Here is a 15,738-nt window from a genome sequence, read left to right as displayed (position 1 = left end):
TTATTTTTATTCCAATCTAAATTTAGTAGGAGTCGGAGTCGGAGTCGGTGCCTTGTTTGCCAACTCCGACTCCAGGTACCCAAAATTTCCCCCGACTCCGACTCCTCGACTCCGACTCCACAGCCCTGGTTTTGTCACACACCTAGACTGACTGCATAGTGTTGCCGGTAGTCCCACGGATCAGTTCAGTGAAACAGAGTCACATGTGCATAGGCCTCAAGCCTGATTTGATTGTTTGGTGACTGCCACTGGAGGTGCATTTCTAGGAAGGAGTGCACAGATACTTTTCACCATTTAAGCTACAGTTTGATGTTGTTCTACATTGCTTTATTGATCAGAGAACCCTTTGGATTACAATCTTTGCCTCTCGATAGCTAGCAGAAGAAAGAAGACCAGAGACTATACTGCATTCTTATCGCAAGGCCTTGCAGTGCTATTACCACTTATTAGAGATTGTAAGGGGGGATATTGAGTTAATTATACCGTGATATATCATTCTTGCTGAATACTGTGTGCCGCATAGTGGGTTTCATAGTGTCTACATGGTGTGCTGGAAGTGGGAAGGTGCTCAGTGCTGAGGTTGTTGCCTGAGCACTAGTCCCACTTGGAGACACCCCTGCTGAAGCAATACAGGAGGTTCTCAGGCGGTTGCCACTTATAGCCTCTTGTCTCATTGTTGTCTACCAATTGTGATTCCATGTTAACGTTAAAACCTGTTCTAGTAAAGTTACCTTTTGCTTTAACATACAGTAATCTGTTGTGAGGCTTGTTAATTCTCCAAGCAGGTGTAACAGTGTATGCCCGGGTGACAACACAGGTAAAGTGAATATAATCTGTGTCTATTCACCTGTCTTTTATTATTGAGCTTTACATCAGCATTGCACCACAGCTGTGTCAAGGGGAGTGAGACCAAATTATTGGGGGGTGTTAAAGCAGAGTACAGGCCCAATCAATTACCAGCGGCTCCTTCAGAATCGTAGCCAACGATACACGTATTATGATGTTTACACTTTATCAGAACATGTTAACACTACAACATTTTATTTGCTGTAAAATTATGTTCGAAACCATTTTTCCAGGTTGGGTACGATTCTATACGATGGAGCATCTTTTAATGTCTTACACATTTTGCAGTAGAATGTACTCCAGTCATCAGGTATTTTAGGGTTAAAAACATTCCTCCAACGGAAATAAGTTTGATATTTTTCATTGTCTTTGTCAAGTTCTAAAATGTAAGCAGCTAACTGCTGGGTAGTGGAGAAGTCATTTACATGAATGAAGGAATCTTGAGGAATGAAACGTTCATAGTTTTCACGAGAAGGTCCCATTACAATTGGCACTGCTGCTGAAAGAAAAGCGTTGTTCCAAAGCTTTTCAGTAATATAATCAGTGCCTTTAGAGTTTTCAAAAGCCAAGTAGAACTTGTATTTGGACAGAATTAAGGACTGGTTGGCTTTTGGTAATTGCATATGATATCTTCCATAGAGGTCAATTTCTATATGATGTTTAAGTTCTTCATAGTATTTAGACCTTTCAAAATTTGGGTCCCAGTTGCTCACTACCCAAGCTACAAGCTTAGATTTTGCTGGTATACTGAAGAGTTCCGTCCCATCATGTCTCTCTATCCATCCATAAGGAGTAAAGATGTCAGAGTCTGCCCTGTAAGTCATTGTGAGGTTAATTATATTGTTCATCATGCCTAAATTTGGGCTATTGTTTGGGGACTCCATATTAAACCAAACCCAGTACTGTTTTTCAGGTCTTGGACTTTGTGGCAACAGTAAATATGAGGAGCTCACTTCTCTGTGATGTATAACCACTGCATCTGCCAAATGATAAAAACTTTTATTGTCAGTAAATATGCATGGATCACCATAGGAAGCTAATGGACACTGGTTGAGCGGAAACCATTCCCCAAAAGGTCGGGACCACAGAAGAATGAGATGTTCCTTTTGTTTTTCTGTTTTGGAAGAAGGTTGATTCATTCTGAACTGTGGCTGAATATTATATCTGCAGTTCGTGTTAAGCAGCACAGCACAGACAATAAACAAAATAGCCTGTGTTGCAAATAAAAAACACCATTGAAGAAAACCTGATTGGGTCATTGTGAAATATACATCCAGGAAAAACTAGGGAAAAAAAAGAGAATACATTATTTAACAAAGCAATATTTTCTGTAGTGTTGCTGAAAATTAGGATAGAGGTAACATCTAAAGCACCAAAGCAGAGGTCTTACTTGTTTTGAACTTTAATGCTAATGAATAAATCTGTTATATTTTACCTTTGTGAAGAGCTTATCTACAGAGAGTGACTTAAAATGATAGTAAATCTTCCATTTTGTTTGTTAAATTAACAAAAGTTATACTTACCTGCTCTGTGCAATGGCTTACATATTTTTTGCACAGAATAGCCCTGTTCCTCCTCTTCTTGGGTCCCCTGCCACTGCTTCTGGCTCCTCCCCCTGCTGAGTTGTTGCCCCCCTCCCATCAACTCTCTGCTTAGAGGTATTGACTGACAGCAGCAGGAACCAATTTCTCCCACTGCTCTAAACCTGTGGGAGCTAGGAGAGGGCGGTAGAGCTGCTGCAGACCTGCACAGCGCTAGATTAAGATCAAGCTCAGGTGAGTATCTGAGATGGCTGGGGGGGTGGGAGCTACTATTAAAACGTTTTTTTTACCCTGAGCTCCCAGTACATTAACTTTGATGGGAAGAATGCTCCCCTTACAGATAGCTAAAAAGATCAATGGTGTCAGTGGTTACATATCTGAGAAAGAAATTTGCTTATTGATCAAGAAACCCCCAGCAACCATTAGTTGGGAAAGTCAAACATAGGGTGTCACTTGAATGACAGCTCTAAGTCTGTTGGGCAGAACAAAAAAAACTCATATTGAAATATCTTTACAAAGGCACAGTTAAGTCCAGTGAAATTGTCCCATCTCCATCTCGGCTGTCAGCAATGGTCTCGTCTTGTTAAGCTATATGGGGCCAGCGTCCTGTCCACAGGAATCTCTCGGCTCTCAGGCGGAATCCAAAATGAGGTCTGGAACGCAGCTAGCAGGTCACAGGAGAGGGCTGGAATGACGCGTTTCAGAGCATGCGCACTGGGAAGATGGTTACAATGCATGCTCCTTTGTCAAGCTAACCAGAATGGGCTGTACACAGCCTTTTTTTGTGCCTTGCTGGTGCCACCACATGGTAGGGGAAATTGTAACTGCATTCTATACCGGCAATAGAAGTTTACATTTTTTTTTTGTCAAGAATAAAATCAAAAGAAATATGAAAGGGAAAAATATATACAAATACACATCCCTCTAAATGTTGCTATATAAAGTGGATTAAAACATTAGAAATAGATCATCAATCCTAACATAAATTAAATATGCACTTTTTAAGCAGACAAACATTGATAACCAGTGATAACTATGAGAGAAAAAAAAGAGAAAGAGGCTATAGACAAATTGTCAGGAACTTGGTAGAAGGCCGAGATGCTAGGAGGGCTCCCCTTACGGCCGAGCGCAGTACACCACTTAAGGTGATACAGCAAGTGTGGTGCTCACAGAAGCACAGATGCTGGAAAGCTGGAACAGTAGACAGGCGTGCTTGGGTGGTCCAGGAAGCAGGAACCGGAGGGCAGACTAGATAGCGGAGTAGGGAGCCAAGCCAGGAGTCAACACAGGAAATCAGTCCAGAATCAGAGTCAAGTTCAGGGAGCAAGATAAACGAGTCCAGTAGCCAGGCCAGGATCAGATGCAGGAAGCAGGCGGAGAGAAGTCAGGTGCAAGCCAAGGATCAAGCCAGAAGGTCAGAAGGATCAGGTCAGGGCAAGCCGGGTCGGTACACAGATCAGGAACAGCAGATACACGGAACTCAGGAATGCAGGACAAGCTTAAGATACACCAGTGTCAGCAGCGGGTTTAAATAGGCCGGGCAATCATCACGCTGGGCGTACGCCATTGCGCACGCGCATGCGCCTATTCACGGCGCATTCCCTGTTAGTGGAAATAGAATGGATTCCACCTCGAATTCTGTTTCGTCTCCAACCAGGACCGGAGGCGGAGGTACCTCTTCTCTTCCTGAAAAAGAACTAGAGATGGCATTTTTAAGCAATGACACATGAAATATGGGTTGGATTCTATAAGTCTCAGGTAGAGCAAGTTCAAAGGCTACGGGGTTGATCTTCCACTTAATTTTAAAAGCACCAGCAAACTTTGGCCCCAGTTTTCGGGACAGACATGGCAATTTAAGGTTAACTGATGACAGCCAGACTTTGTCCCCAACCTTAAGGGTGGGATCTCCTCTTCTCCTTCTGTCATAATGTTTTTGTAAGCTTCTTGGGCTTTCTTCATTGTGTCTCGGAGTGTCTGGTAATTTGCCTGAATGAAGTTTATTCTGTCCTGAACTGCCGGAACTGAGGATTCGGGGATGGTTTTGGGTAGGAAAGATGGATGGAAGCCATAATTTGCCCAAAAAGGTGAGTGGTTGGTTGCGGTGTGTACAGAGTTATTATATGCAAATTCCGCACAAGGCAAAAGTGAGATCCAATCATCCTGAAAGAAGGAACAAAAATACTGCAAATATTGCTCTAGCGTTTGATTAGTTCATTCAGTTTGGCCGTTGCTTTGTGGGTGGTGGGCTGTGGAAAAACATGTCTCGATGGATAGTGATTTGCAGAGGTTCTTCCAGAGCTTAGAGGTGAATTGCACATCTCTGTCAGACACGATGTTGTCCGGTAAACCATGCAGTCTGACTATCTCCTTTATAAAGACTTTTGCTGTGTCCGTGGCAGACGGTGTGCCCATCATTGGTATGAAATTTTCCGAGGGTGGTAGATCTACTATAAAGTCCACAGAAATGTTTTTCAGCGGTTGTTCGGGGACTGGTAGTGGTCTCAACAGGCCCCAAGATTTAGCGTTGGATCCCTTGTTCCGTTGGCAAGTCATACAGGAATTTACATATTCCTTGCAGTCAGACTTCAGAGTAGGCCACGACAAGGATCGTTGAACAAACTCGGTTGTCCTCCAGACCCCAAAATGACCGGCTAGCTGGTGATCGTGAAAGGTCTTTAGAACCTGAACCCTGACCTGCTGAGGGACGAAGATCTTGTCTTGGTGCCACAGAAGCCCCACCTGATTTCTTAAAGAGGAGCTTTCTTCTTCTGTGCACTGAGTAGATGCCTGCTCAATTGAAGTCCTTAAATCAGGCTGTAACAGAAGAAAATTTGGAGAAGACAGGATTGTACTGGCTATGATTTCCTCAGTATCCGGAAACATTCGAGATAAGGCGTCAGCCTTCCCAGTCTTTGAGGCTGGCCGGTAGGTAATATGGAAATTAACCATTTGGCCATGCTGAGATATTCAAAATTTTTGTGATCTGCGAAGATCAAGATAGGATGGGCGGCACCTTCAAGGAGGTATCTCCATTCCTCCAAAGCGGTCTTAATTGCTAAAAGTTCATGTTTCTGATGTCATAATTATTTTCTGCCCGACTCGACTTCTGTGAAGAGAAGGCCATGGGATGAAGCAGTGCTTTAGGACCCCGACGTTGAGATAGTACTGCTCCTGTGGCCACCTCCAAAGCATCGACTTCCAGGACATAGTGTAAGGCAGGGTCTGGATTTGGTAAGACTGGTGCTGAGGTGCGTTGCTTCAAACCAAAAGAACTTGGTATGTTGGCGGGTTATCTGAGAAATAGGAGAAACAATGGTGGAAAAGTTCTTTATAACCTCCCGTAAAAGTTAATTTTGCCTGAAAGTTTGAAGATTCGTCCAGTGTTTCATGTGTCTCTTCTAAAACGATCTGTTGTTAATCCTGATCAGGAACCTGACACTCTTGCTCCACTGCTTGTTGAAGAAAATTAAGAATTTGAGGTAAAATCCATCCTGGATTGCAGAAGAGAAGGGGCCAAATTTAGTTCCACATTAAATGGAAGGGCTATCCCTGAGGATAATTCATGGGAACCTTCCTCTAATATTCATACGCCACGGTTGGTTCGAGCTTACCTCCATCTTCATCGTGAGAAGCGTTTCTTAGTGGGCATCCAGAGGCTGCCCCTGGGGGGGGGGTGTCAGGGAATTCCTTACAACGTTTGCCTAATAGATATGCGCATGCGCTCAAATCTTCTCGGAAGGGCTCATGTGAAAGCGTGCACTCGAATGGGTGCACGCACAAGGTATCTTGGCACCAGACGGATTATTTAAAGAGGGCTTTGTCTGTGCTTTAATGCTGAGCTGTTCCCTGAGTCCTGTGTACTTCCGATGTGTTTCCCTGGTTGCTGACCCGACTTACTCCTGACCTGATCTCGGATTCTGTTATCTTGCTCTTCCTCCTGACCCGAATCATTCTTGACTTGGCTCTGTTCCTGATTCTGTACCTCACTGCCCGCATGTTGATGACCCTGGCTTTTTTGCGACCAGGCTCCTGTCTGCTGACCCTGGTTTCCTGGCTCATCAGAGTGCCTGCCCAGCTGTCTGCGATTACAGTCCTGCGATCTGCTGTGAGTTCCTGCTGCAAGCCTGCTGGAAGCTCAACCCTGCCATATGTCCCAGTCTTGCAGTACAAGCAGAGTGCTTCCTTAACCTCAGCTAAACTACGGTGCATTGCTACTGCTCCTGATCTGATGGTTCTTCTGTCTTCTCGGAATCACATTTCCTACTGCAAGTTACTGGGCCTACACCTACAGGCACTCATGTTCCTCCTGTGCCTCGGCTCCCTCTGTTTCAATCTCAGCGGGACCTGGGTTGGAGATACAAGAGAGGCCGACCTCTTTATTTTAGTCTCCCTTTGGGTACGTGACACCCATCTGCACCCATCGACACCCATCTGCATACTTGCCAATTGTCACAAATTTCCCAGGACATTCCCGGGATTTAGACCCTTTTCCTGATTTTATTGTGTCCCGGGAAATCTATTTTTTTCCAGTTTTTTTGCCGTCGCCATTTTTAAGAAGACCACGGGTGTTATGGAAAGGGGCGGGGTGGGTGGTGCCGCAGCTTCATTTCTATTGTGATGTCACATGTCCCCGCCCCCTGTACCTTTCTCCTCCACACCAACAGCCCGAGAGTAGTTCAGTGACTGAGAGACTTCTGGGATACCTCCCGCTTTCTACTGCTTGGTTACTGTCGCTAGGAGGTTTCTGGTGGATGGAAGCCTGTTTGAGTCAATATTAGTTTTCTTGCTGAGCTGTGACATGGTGCAAAGTCCTGTATAATGATAAGCAGCGGATATAGTCCATGTCCTGTAATGTGGTGTCCATTAGCAGTGCTGTATGAAGGGTGGGACTACAAATTCCAGCATGAATGGTGGGACTACAAATTCCAGCATGAATGGTGGGACTACAAATACCACCATGAATGGTGGGACTACAAATACCACCATGAATGGGGACACCTCTTGTAAGGTGGGCTCGAACGGGGGATGCCAGATTAAGGGAGGCTCCAATGGGGGGGACACCTGATGTAAGGGGGGCTCCAATGAGGGACATCTAATGTAAGGAGGGGCTCTGCTGGGGACGCCTGATGTAAGGAGGGACTCTGCGGTTGATACCTGATGTAAGGAGGGACTCCGCTGGGGACGCTTGAAGCAAGGATGGACTCTGCTGGGGGCACCTGATGCAAGGACGGATTTTGCTGGGGGCACATGATGTAAGAACGGACTCTGCTGGGGGCACCCGATGGCATCTGGTGGCAGGTGCCACTGATTCTGCATTATGGTGAGTTGAATGATTTCATTCTATATTATAATGTAATAATAGAAATAATGCGCTTCAATCATCCTAACACCATAACAACCATGGTGCCGGGATGATTGAATCGCTAACACCAGGTGTTTGGAGTATATTTATCTGCTGATTTGTTAAACTCTGGAATATACATATATTATATATATATATATATATACGTATATTGTGGTGTAGGATCTGGGCCTGCTCTCCCTCCATCCCTCTTTCCTTCCTTCTCTCTTCTTCCCTCCTTTTTTTTTTCTCTCTCCCTCCCTCTTTCCCCCTTTCTTTCTCCCTCCATCCCTTATTCATCTCAGACACTAACCACACCCCTTTTTAACAAAGCCACGTCCATCAAAGCCACGCCCACTAGTTCACATATACCACGCCCATTTTTGCCACGATGCACTATGCGCGCCGCATTTTTATGTGCCGCTATGCCATGCCCAGTGGTGGCTGGTGCTCAAAATTTTTGGGGAGGCACAAAAAAACTTAAAAATCTGGGGGAAAAAAACATCAATTGCAACCACTGTACCAAACGCAGCCACTGTGCCCATGAAACAGAGCCACTTTGCCCATGAAACACAGCCAATTTGACCATGAAAGGCAGCCACAGTACCCATCAAACACAGCCACTGTGCCCATCAAATGTTCCAACTGTGCCCCAAGTGCTGCCACTGTGCCCCATGTGTTGCCACTGTGCTCCAATTGCTGCCACTGTGCCCCAATTGCTGCCACTGTGCCCCATGTGCTGCCACTGTGCCCTAAGTGCTGTCACTGTGCCCCAAGTGCTGCCACTGTGCCCCAAATGTTGCCACTGTGCCAAAAGTGCTGCCACTGTGCCCTCCGTCATCTGCCCAGCACTTACCTTGTCTCGGGTGGGCAGCATGTGATGGCAGTGGGCGGCGAGCTGTGTCCGGTGTCCGTGTCCTCCATCTTCCCCCCACCCGATTGCTTCTCCCGCCCACTTCTCCTCTCGTCCTGTGCTGTGTTTGGATGCCTAGGCATCCAATCACAGCGCCTGTCGCTTCAGCCAATCAGGTGACGGGTAACACAGACCCTGTGCACCTGATCAGCTGAGAGGCGGTTTAATGTTAGGAAAGCGGATTTCTTCGCTTTCCTAACATACAGCTGAGTGAGAAGCGAGCGCACAGCGTTGCGCCCGCTTCTCACTTTTTTGGATGCCTATTAGAGCCTAATCAGGTGCATCCAAAAAACACCCCCACTGCTGTAATTCAGGTGCCCGGTGAATGAAAAGGGGCCGGGCACCCTAATGGGGGTGTCATCAGCGACCATAGATAGATTCATGCAATGCATGAATCTATCTATGGTAATTAGAGAGTGACAGGAAAGGGGGGCGCCCTTTATGGATGCACCACCGCTGGTCACACCTACAAACCCATGCCCCACCCCCTAATTATAATAAGACCCCCGCCTACAGCCAAAAAAGTATCCCTATATTTTTTTTTACAATGTTGGCAACTATGCACCTGCCCCACTTTTAGCTTCTGCCCTGGATAATGATATCCTAATCTTATGCAAATGTGATAGTTTTTTGGCAATATGTAGTATGTATTCTATAAGCCACCTACAGTATTTGACATTCTGATGTCAGTCTCATAAAGAAGTCTTTATGCCCCACATAGGGGCACATGTGCCTAGGGAGTATGGGCCAGATTCACAGAAGAGATACAACGGCGTAGAGTATCTATGCGACTGATTCATAGAATCAGTTCCGCATAGATAGCCCTAAGATCCGACAGGTGTAATAGACTTACACCGTCGGATCTTAGGATGCAGTACCTTGGCCGCCGCTGGGTGGAGTTTGCGTCGTTTTCCTGCGTCCGGTATGCTAATGAGCATTTCACGACGATTTTCGCGTTCGTTACGTCGTCGCTAGTAATTTTTTCCCGTCGCAAATTTACACCTGCTTTAACATGGCTTAACTTTAGTCGAGCCATGTTAAAGTATGGCCGTCGTTCCCGGGTCGAATTTCAATTTTTTTTTGTTTTGGCGTAAGACGTTCGGGAATACGAATGGACGCTATGCACGTCACCGTTCTAAAAAATGACGTCACATCGCGCAAAGCACGGCGGAATTTCTAAACTGAGCATGCACAGTACGTCCGGCGCGGGAGCGCGCCTAATTTAAATGGTACACGCCCCATTTGAATTGGGCGGGCTTGCGCCGGACGTGTTTACGATACACCGCCGCAAGTTTACAGGTAAGTGCTTTGTGGATCAGGCACTTACACTGAAAACTTGCAGCGGTGTAACGTAAACGGGTTACGTTGCGCCGCGGCAAAGGTACGAGAATCTGGCCCTTTATTCTCAAAGCGGAGCTTCACCCAAAAATGGAGCTTCTGCTTTTCGGAACCCTCCCCCCCTCGGGTGTCACATTTGGCACCTTTCAGGGGGGGGGTGCAGATACCTGTCTAAGACAGGTATTTGCACCCACTTCCGGGAATATGGTACTGCGGCAGCCACGCCTCTACCCGCAGCCCACGCTATCTTCTGGGAAACACACTGTTCCCAGGAGAGAGGGAGGACCAGTGACGGCGAGGCATGCTACTCGCGCATGTGCAGTAGAGAACCGGGCAATAAAGCCGCAACGCTTTACTTCCTGATTCCCTAACTGAGGATGGCGGTGGGTTCAGCCAAGGGACGAGCGATTGCTTGTCCTCGGCTGATGACATCGCGGGCGCGCTGGACAGGTAAGTGTCCATTTTGTATCTAGTATTTGTAGCTGCTGGCTTTAAAAAAAAAATTTGGTGGAACCTCCACTTTAACCACTTAAGGACCACCTAACGCCGATATACGTCAGCAGAATGGCACGGCTGGGCACAGACACGTACAGGTACGTTGCCCTTTAAGTGTCCAGTCGTGGGTCGCGCATGCACCGCCGCCGGCGTGCTCGTGACCCAGCCTGAAGCTCCGTGAGCGTGCCCGCGGGACCCACGGACCCGATCACCGCCGGTGTCCCGCGATCGGGTCACAGGAGCTGAAGAACGGGGAGAGGTGAGTGTAAACACACCTTCCCCGTTCTTCTCTGTGGCAGTATCAGTGATCGTCTGTTCCCTGTTATAGGGACGTTACACGTCCAGCCACGCCCCCCTACAGTAAGAATCACTCCCTTAGGGCACACTTAACCCCTTAGCGCCCCCTAATGGTTAACCCCTTCACTTCCATTAGCATTTTCACAGTAATCAGTGCATTTTTATAGCAAAATAGTAATAAAAATGCCATAAAAATATCCCCTATTTTGTAAATGCTTTAACTTTTGCGCAAACCAATCAATAAAAGCTTATTGCGATTTTTTTACCAAAAATAAGTAGAAGAATACGTATCGGCCTAAACTGAGGGAAAAAAAAGTTTTTTTTAATATATATTTTCTGGGGATATTTATTATAGCAAAAAGTAAAAAATATTATTTTTTTTTTCAAAATTGTCGCTCTATTTTTGTTTATAGCGCAAAAAATAAAAACCACAGAGGTGATCAAATACCACCAAAAGAAAGCTCTATTTGTGGAAAAAAAAGGATGCCAATTTTGTTTGGGAGTCACGTTGCAGGACCGCACAATTGTCAGTTAAAGCGACGCAGTGGCGAATCGCAAAAAGGGGCCTGGTCCGGCTGCATAATGGTCCGGGTCTTAAGTGGTTAAGTGAAAAAAAAATTAAGAAAACAGTGATATGGTCAGGTTGTGTGCCTCTGTATTCAGAGGCAATCTGCTACTACTGCCTTCACTATTCTTGGATGTTACATTATTTTCTGTTTGCTTAGTAAAAGGAGCTATTGCCATGTGGACTCAGCTAAAGTCCCCTATTTGCAGTACATCAAACGTGGCAAAAGTGTGTGGCAAAAAACAAGCAGGAATGAGTCTGTACTGGGAATGAATCACTGATAAATGTATTACTTTATCGTTTTACATTTTTGAAAAGAATGTAACTTTGGTAATAAGTTAAAGCGGTTGTAAAGGAAAAAAAATGTTTCCTTTAAAAAAAAAAACATGTTATACTTTTATACTTACCTTCACTGTGCAGTTCGTTTTGCACAGAGTGGCCCCGATCCACGTCTTCTGGGGTCCCTCGGCGGCTGTCTCTGGTCCTCCCCGCAATTACTGACCTCAGTCATGCGAGAGCTCGCATGGTGGTGAGTAATTGCGCGCGCACTCCTGTGATATAGTGAGCGGCCATAGCCGCTCACTGTATCACTCGGCCCCGCCCCTCGGCGCGCTGGGTCACTGGATGTGATTGACAGCAGCGGCAGCCAATGGCTCCCAATCCATCCGCTCTAGCCAAAGAGGATCTCGGGCCAGCGCGGGACTTTCGACGGGTCAGGTAAGTAAAACGGGGGCTCGGGGGGGGGGCAGCAACATCAGATGTTTTTCACCTTAAAGCATAGATTGCATTAAGGTGAATTTTTTTTCATTTACAACTCCTTTAAAGTTTTATTCCACTCAAAAAAAAAAATTCCCTACTGGGTGGGATGAATTAACCCCTGACTTCTTATGTCTTGAATACTAGAACAATGCGATCTCCCTACTATAATTCTCAATTCTGTTCCTGCCCACATGAGTATTTTTGGGTGTTGTAGCATTCTCCATGCTAAGAAGAAGTAAAACATACAGCATGGAGAGTTGAAACCCCTCATAATGTCCAAAGCAGGTGTACCGACCCAGAAACTCAAGTACAAGGACCTTCCAACAGAGTCATTGACAAATAATAAATTGTTAGGTGGTTTAACACTTTGACATCTACTAAACACAGAGAGATCTGTTTTGGGAGCACTGGACTTTTAAAAATGGCAAATGTTATTGAGCTCTGAATTTCCCAGAAGAATCGATAATTCAGATGTCAGTCAAACAACACCCCGAGGGATTGTTATACTAAAGGTGACACTGTTAAGTAAAGTACTAATATTACATTGATCAATCAGTTAATCAAAACTGTGTTCCATTTGAAAAACAAACCATGCTTGAGAGATGCGCATTAAAAAAGAAAAATGTTTTACCCTAATTACTAATGTAAACTTTGCAAAAATTATATTCACTTAACTAAGGAGACAACCTCTATGCTTTTACTAAATCAGCCTAAATTTTTTTCAGGCAGACAAGCTTTTGAATTATTCACAATACAGTATATAAATAAATGATTAATGTTATATTACTTTTAATATTTTGAAAATATAGTTTAAAAATATACACGAATAATGTATAAATAGTATAAATAACATAGCTAAACATTAGTTGAAAAAAATAATAATCCTGCACTGTATTTTGATCCATTTATATTTTCTAAGATTCTAAATCAGATTATGACTGTTTTACCAATTCTCATGGAAGCAAAAATTTGCTTCAAGTGTATGTCTTGTACAGTGTTTGAGTAATAGAGAATAAAAATATATCACGCACCTTGTAAAAGAAAAGGATTTCATCCAAGTTATTTCTTCATGTGAGTTAAAGGCTCCATATACACCAACAAATATCTTTTTCCCAAACAGAACTTAAGTCAGTAACTTTAAACAACCCAAGACCAAATAACAAGAAGAATCTGATTAAATAAGAATGTTATCTTTATTTGTTCTCTCGCTCCCTTTCCCAAGCTATTTATGTTAGCTTAGCTCTAATCTTGCACTTCATTTTGTATATATATAGACCACCCCCAGGTGTGGCAGAGGATTGGCAGTGAGTTAAAGGATAACTTCACCTTCTTTTTTTTTTTCCATAAAATTTGTATTCAGCAAAGAAGAGATACATGTCCAAGTAATTAACACGAGACTAATAGAATAACATGAAAGGTACCAAAAACAGGATACGACATGAAATTCCAAACATAAAGTAAAAGACCACGACCAAAATACATAGTTCTACTATAGCATAAAAGGGCGGAGGATCACATTTTCTATTCTCTCCCTCCAAACCCATCCCCCCCCCCCCCCCGAGCCATTCGAGAGAAGGGAAAGGCATATTAGATTGATCTTGGTCTAGGGTACAACGTATCTTAACATAGCATGAATCTCAAAACTGAATAAAGGTACCCTCATTAGAGAGAGAAAGATAAAGAGAAAAAGAGAGAGAAAAAAAAGGGGGGGGGGGAGAAAATAAATAGAATAGGGGGTTAGCCAGAAAGGAGAAAAAAGAGAGGCGAGTAGAAGCAGGAAAAAAGGGGAGAAACAGATAAATTTATAGGGGGGATAGAGAGAGGGGGAAAAGCAAAGAAGGGGCAAATGATAGGGGGACATGAGTGGATCCGCACCCCACCAACTCAAGCATAATGGTGAAAGCAGCGTCGAGATCGTACAACAACTCTAACGCCGCGTACACACGATCATTTTTCGGGTTGTAAAAAACGTTGTTTTTCAGGCTCTAGAAAAACTTCAACTTCATCATTAAAACGGCCTTGCCTACACACGATCGTTTAAAAAAAATGATCTATCAAAGCGCAGTGATGTACAACACGTACGACAGCACTATAAAGGGGAAGTTCCATTCAGATGACGCCACCCTTTGGGCTGCTTTAGCTGATTTTGTGTTAGTAAAAGACGATTCACGCTTTTCTGTCTGTTACAGCGTGATGAATGTGCTTTCTCCATTACGAACGGTAGTTTTACCAGGACGAGCGCTCCCGTAACTTGCATAACTTGCTTCTGAGCATGCGTGGGTTTTTAACGTCGTTAAAGCACACACACGATCATTTTTTACAACCCAAAAAACGACATTGTTTAAAACGTTGTGAAAAAATAGAGCATGTTCGAAAAAAAATTGCCCGTTTTTCAGAACCCGAAAAATGCTCTGAAGCCCACACACGATCATTTTAAATGACATATTTAAAAAACGTCGTTTTTTACAACCCGAAAAATGATCGTGTGTATGCGGCATAAGAGACGTGTTGAAGGTATCTGTCAGTAGTTAAGAAGTAGGTCCAACAAGCCCATGTTGTTGAAAATTTGTGAATCCTATCTTGCGAAATGTGAATAATTTCCTCCATTTCTTTTATGGTGGAGATCCTTGCTAACCATTCCCTAACTGTCGGGACATGGGTGGAGCGCCAGAGTCTGGGGATACATAGTCTGACAGCGTTAACCATATGCATGGCCAAGGACTTATAGTAATCTTTTTTGGGCAGCGATGTATGGTGCAACAAGAATTGGGCCGGGGTGAAGTCCAGGATAAAGGTGGTGATGCGTGAAATGAGACTGTGGACCTCCCTCCAAAAGGGCTGGAGGGTCTCACAGTCCCACCACACATGGAGCATTGTGCCAACACCCGACCCGCATCTCCAACACGTATCCGGGAATGCTAGGAGAGAATTTGTAACAAGCGCTGCCTGTCCCCTGTTAACAGGCACTCTGCGCAACTGTTACTTCCTATAGCTTTTGATATTTTTATATATTCGGAAAGCATTCAGTTTGTTCTTATTTTAGCCCTAGAATTGGAATATAGCGCCATAATCCTACCAAGTATCATAGGTCCCATTCCTATTTGGATTAGAGTTTCTTCCAGAAACCGCCATCCCACCCTGTCGAATGCCTTCTCTGCATCTATTGACAGGAGACATGTTGGGATCGCAGCCTTCTGGGCATATTCTACCAATGTGCATGTTTTTATTATATTATCTCTCGTTTTTTAGAATACAATCGTATATCTATGTTTGTGAGGGAAATTGGTCGGTAATTACTGCATAATGTGTGGTCCTTTTCTGGTTTAGGAATTAGTGTAATATGAGCCTCCATACTTTGTGGTGGAAATGTCTGTAAAGCCAATATGGAATTACGTGTAATTATATCCTGAAATACCCTATAGATTCTTGACGTATATCCATCTGGGCCTGGGCTTGGGCTTTTGCCCAGGACCAGTGCGGATATAGCTTGTTGTACTTCCTCCGTAGAAATCTCTTTTTCCAGGCTTTCTGTTATTTCCTTAGAGAATGTGGGTAATGCTGTTTCCTTGATGTATTAGCATATTTCTTCTAAGTTCTTATCCCCCTCTTTATTTTCTTGCTGTGTATTTATATTATATAATCT

The 15,738-nt window shown here is 44.3% G+C and overlaps 1 protein-coding gene across 1 annotated transcript; it reads right to left on the bottom strand.

The window, feature by feature from the left end:
* Positions 1 to 899: 899 nt before the first annotated feature.
* On the bottom strand, positions 900 to 13,396 carry LOC120916902 (3-galactosyl-N-acetylglucosaminide 4-alpha-L-fucosyltransferase FUT3-like). The gene is made up of 2 exons (XM_040327847.1): positions 13,127 to 13,396; positions 900 to 2,129 (listed from the first exon to the last, which is right to left on the bottom strand). Exon 2 carries the CDS (start codon positions 2,103 to 2,105, stop codon positions 1,056 to 1,058), a length of 1,050 nt encoding a protein of 349 aa, XP_040183781.1. The 5' UTR covers positions 2,106 to 2,129; positions 13,127 to 13,396; the 3' UTR covers positions 900 to 1,055.
* Between the last annotated feature and the right edge of the window lie 2,342 nt (positions 13,397 to 15,738).

This window comes from Rana temporaria, chromosome 11 (genome assembly GCF_905171775.1).
Source record: "Rana temporaria chromosome 11, aRanTem1.1, whole genome shotgun sequence".
NCBI classification, from domain to species: domain Eukaryota; kingdom Metazoa; phylum Chordata; class Amphibia; order Anura; family Ranidae; genus Rana; species Rana temporaria.
The sequence above is the reverse complement of the archived record's forward strand: the minus strand, read 5'-3'. Positions and strand labels throughout refer to the sequence as shown.

Bases quoted from the DNA above. Each gene is read 5' to 3' on its own strand.
- LOC120916902 (XM_040327847.1), bottom strand. From the start codon at position 2,105: ATGACCCAATCAGGTTTTCTTCAATGGTGTTTTTTATTTGCAACACAG.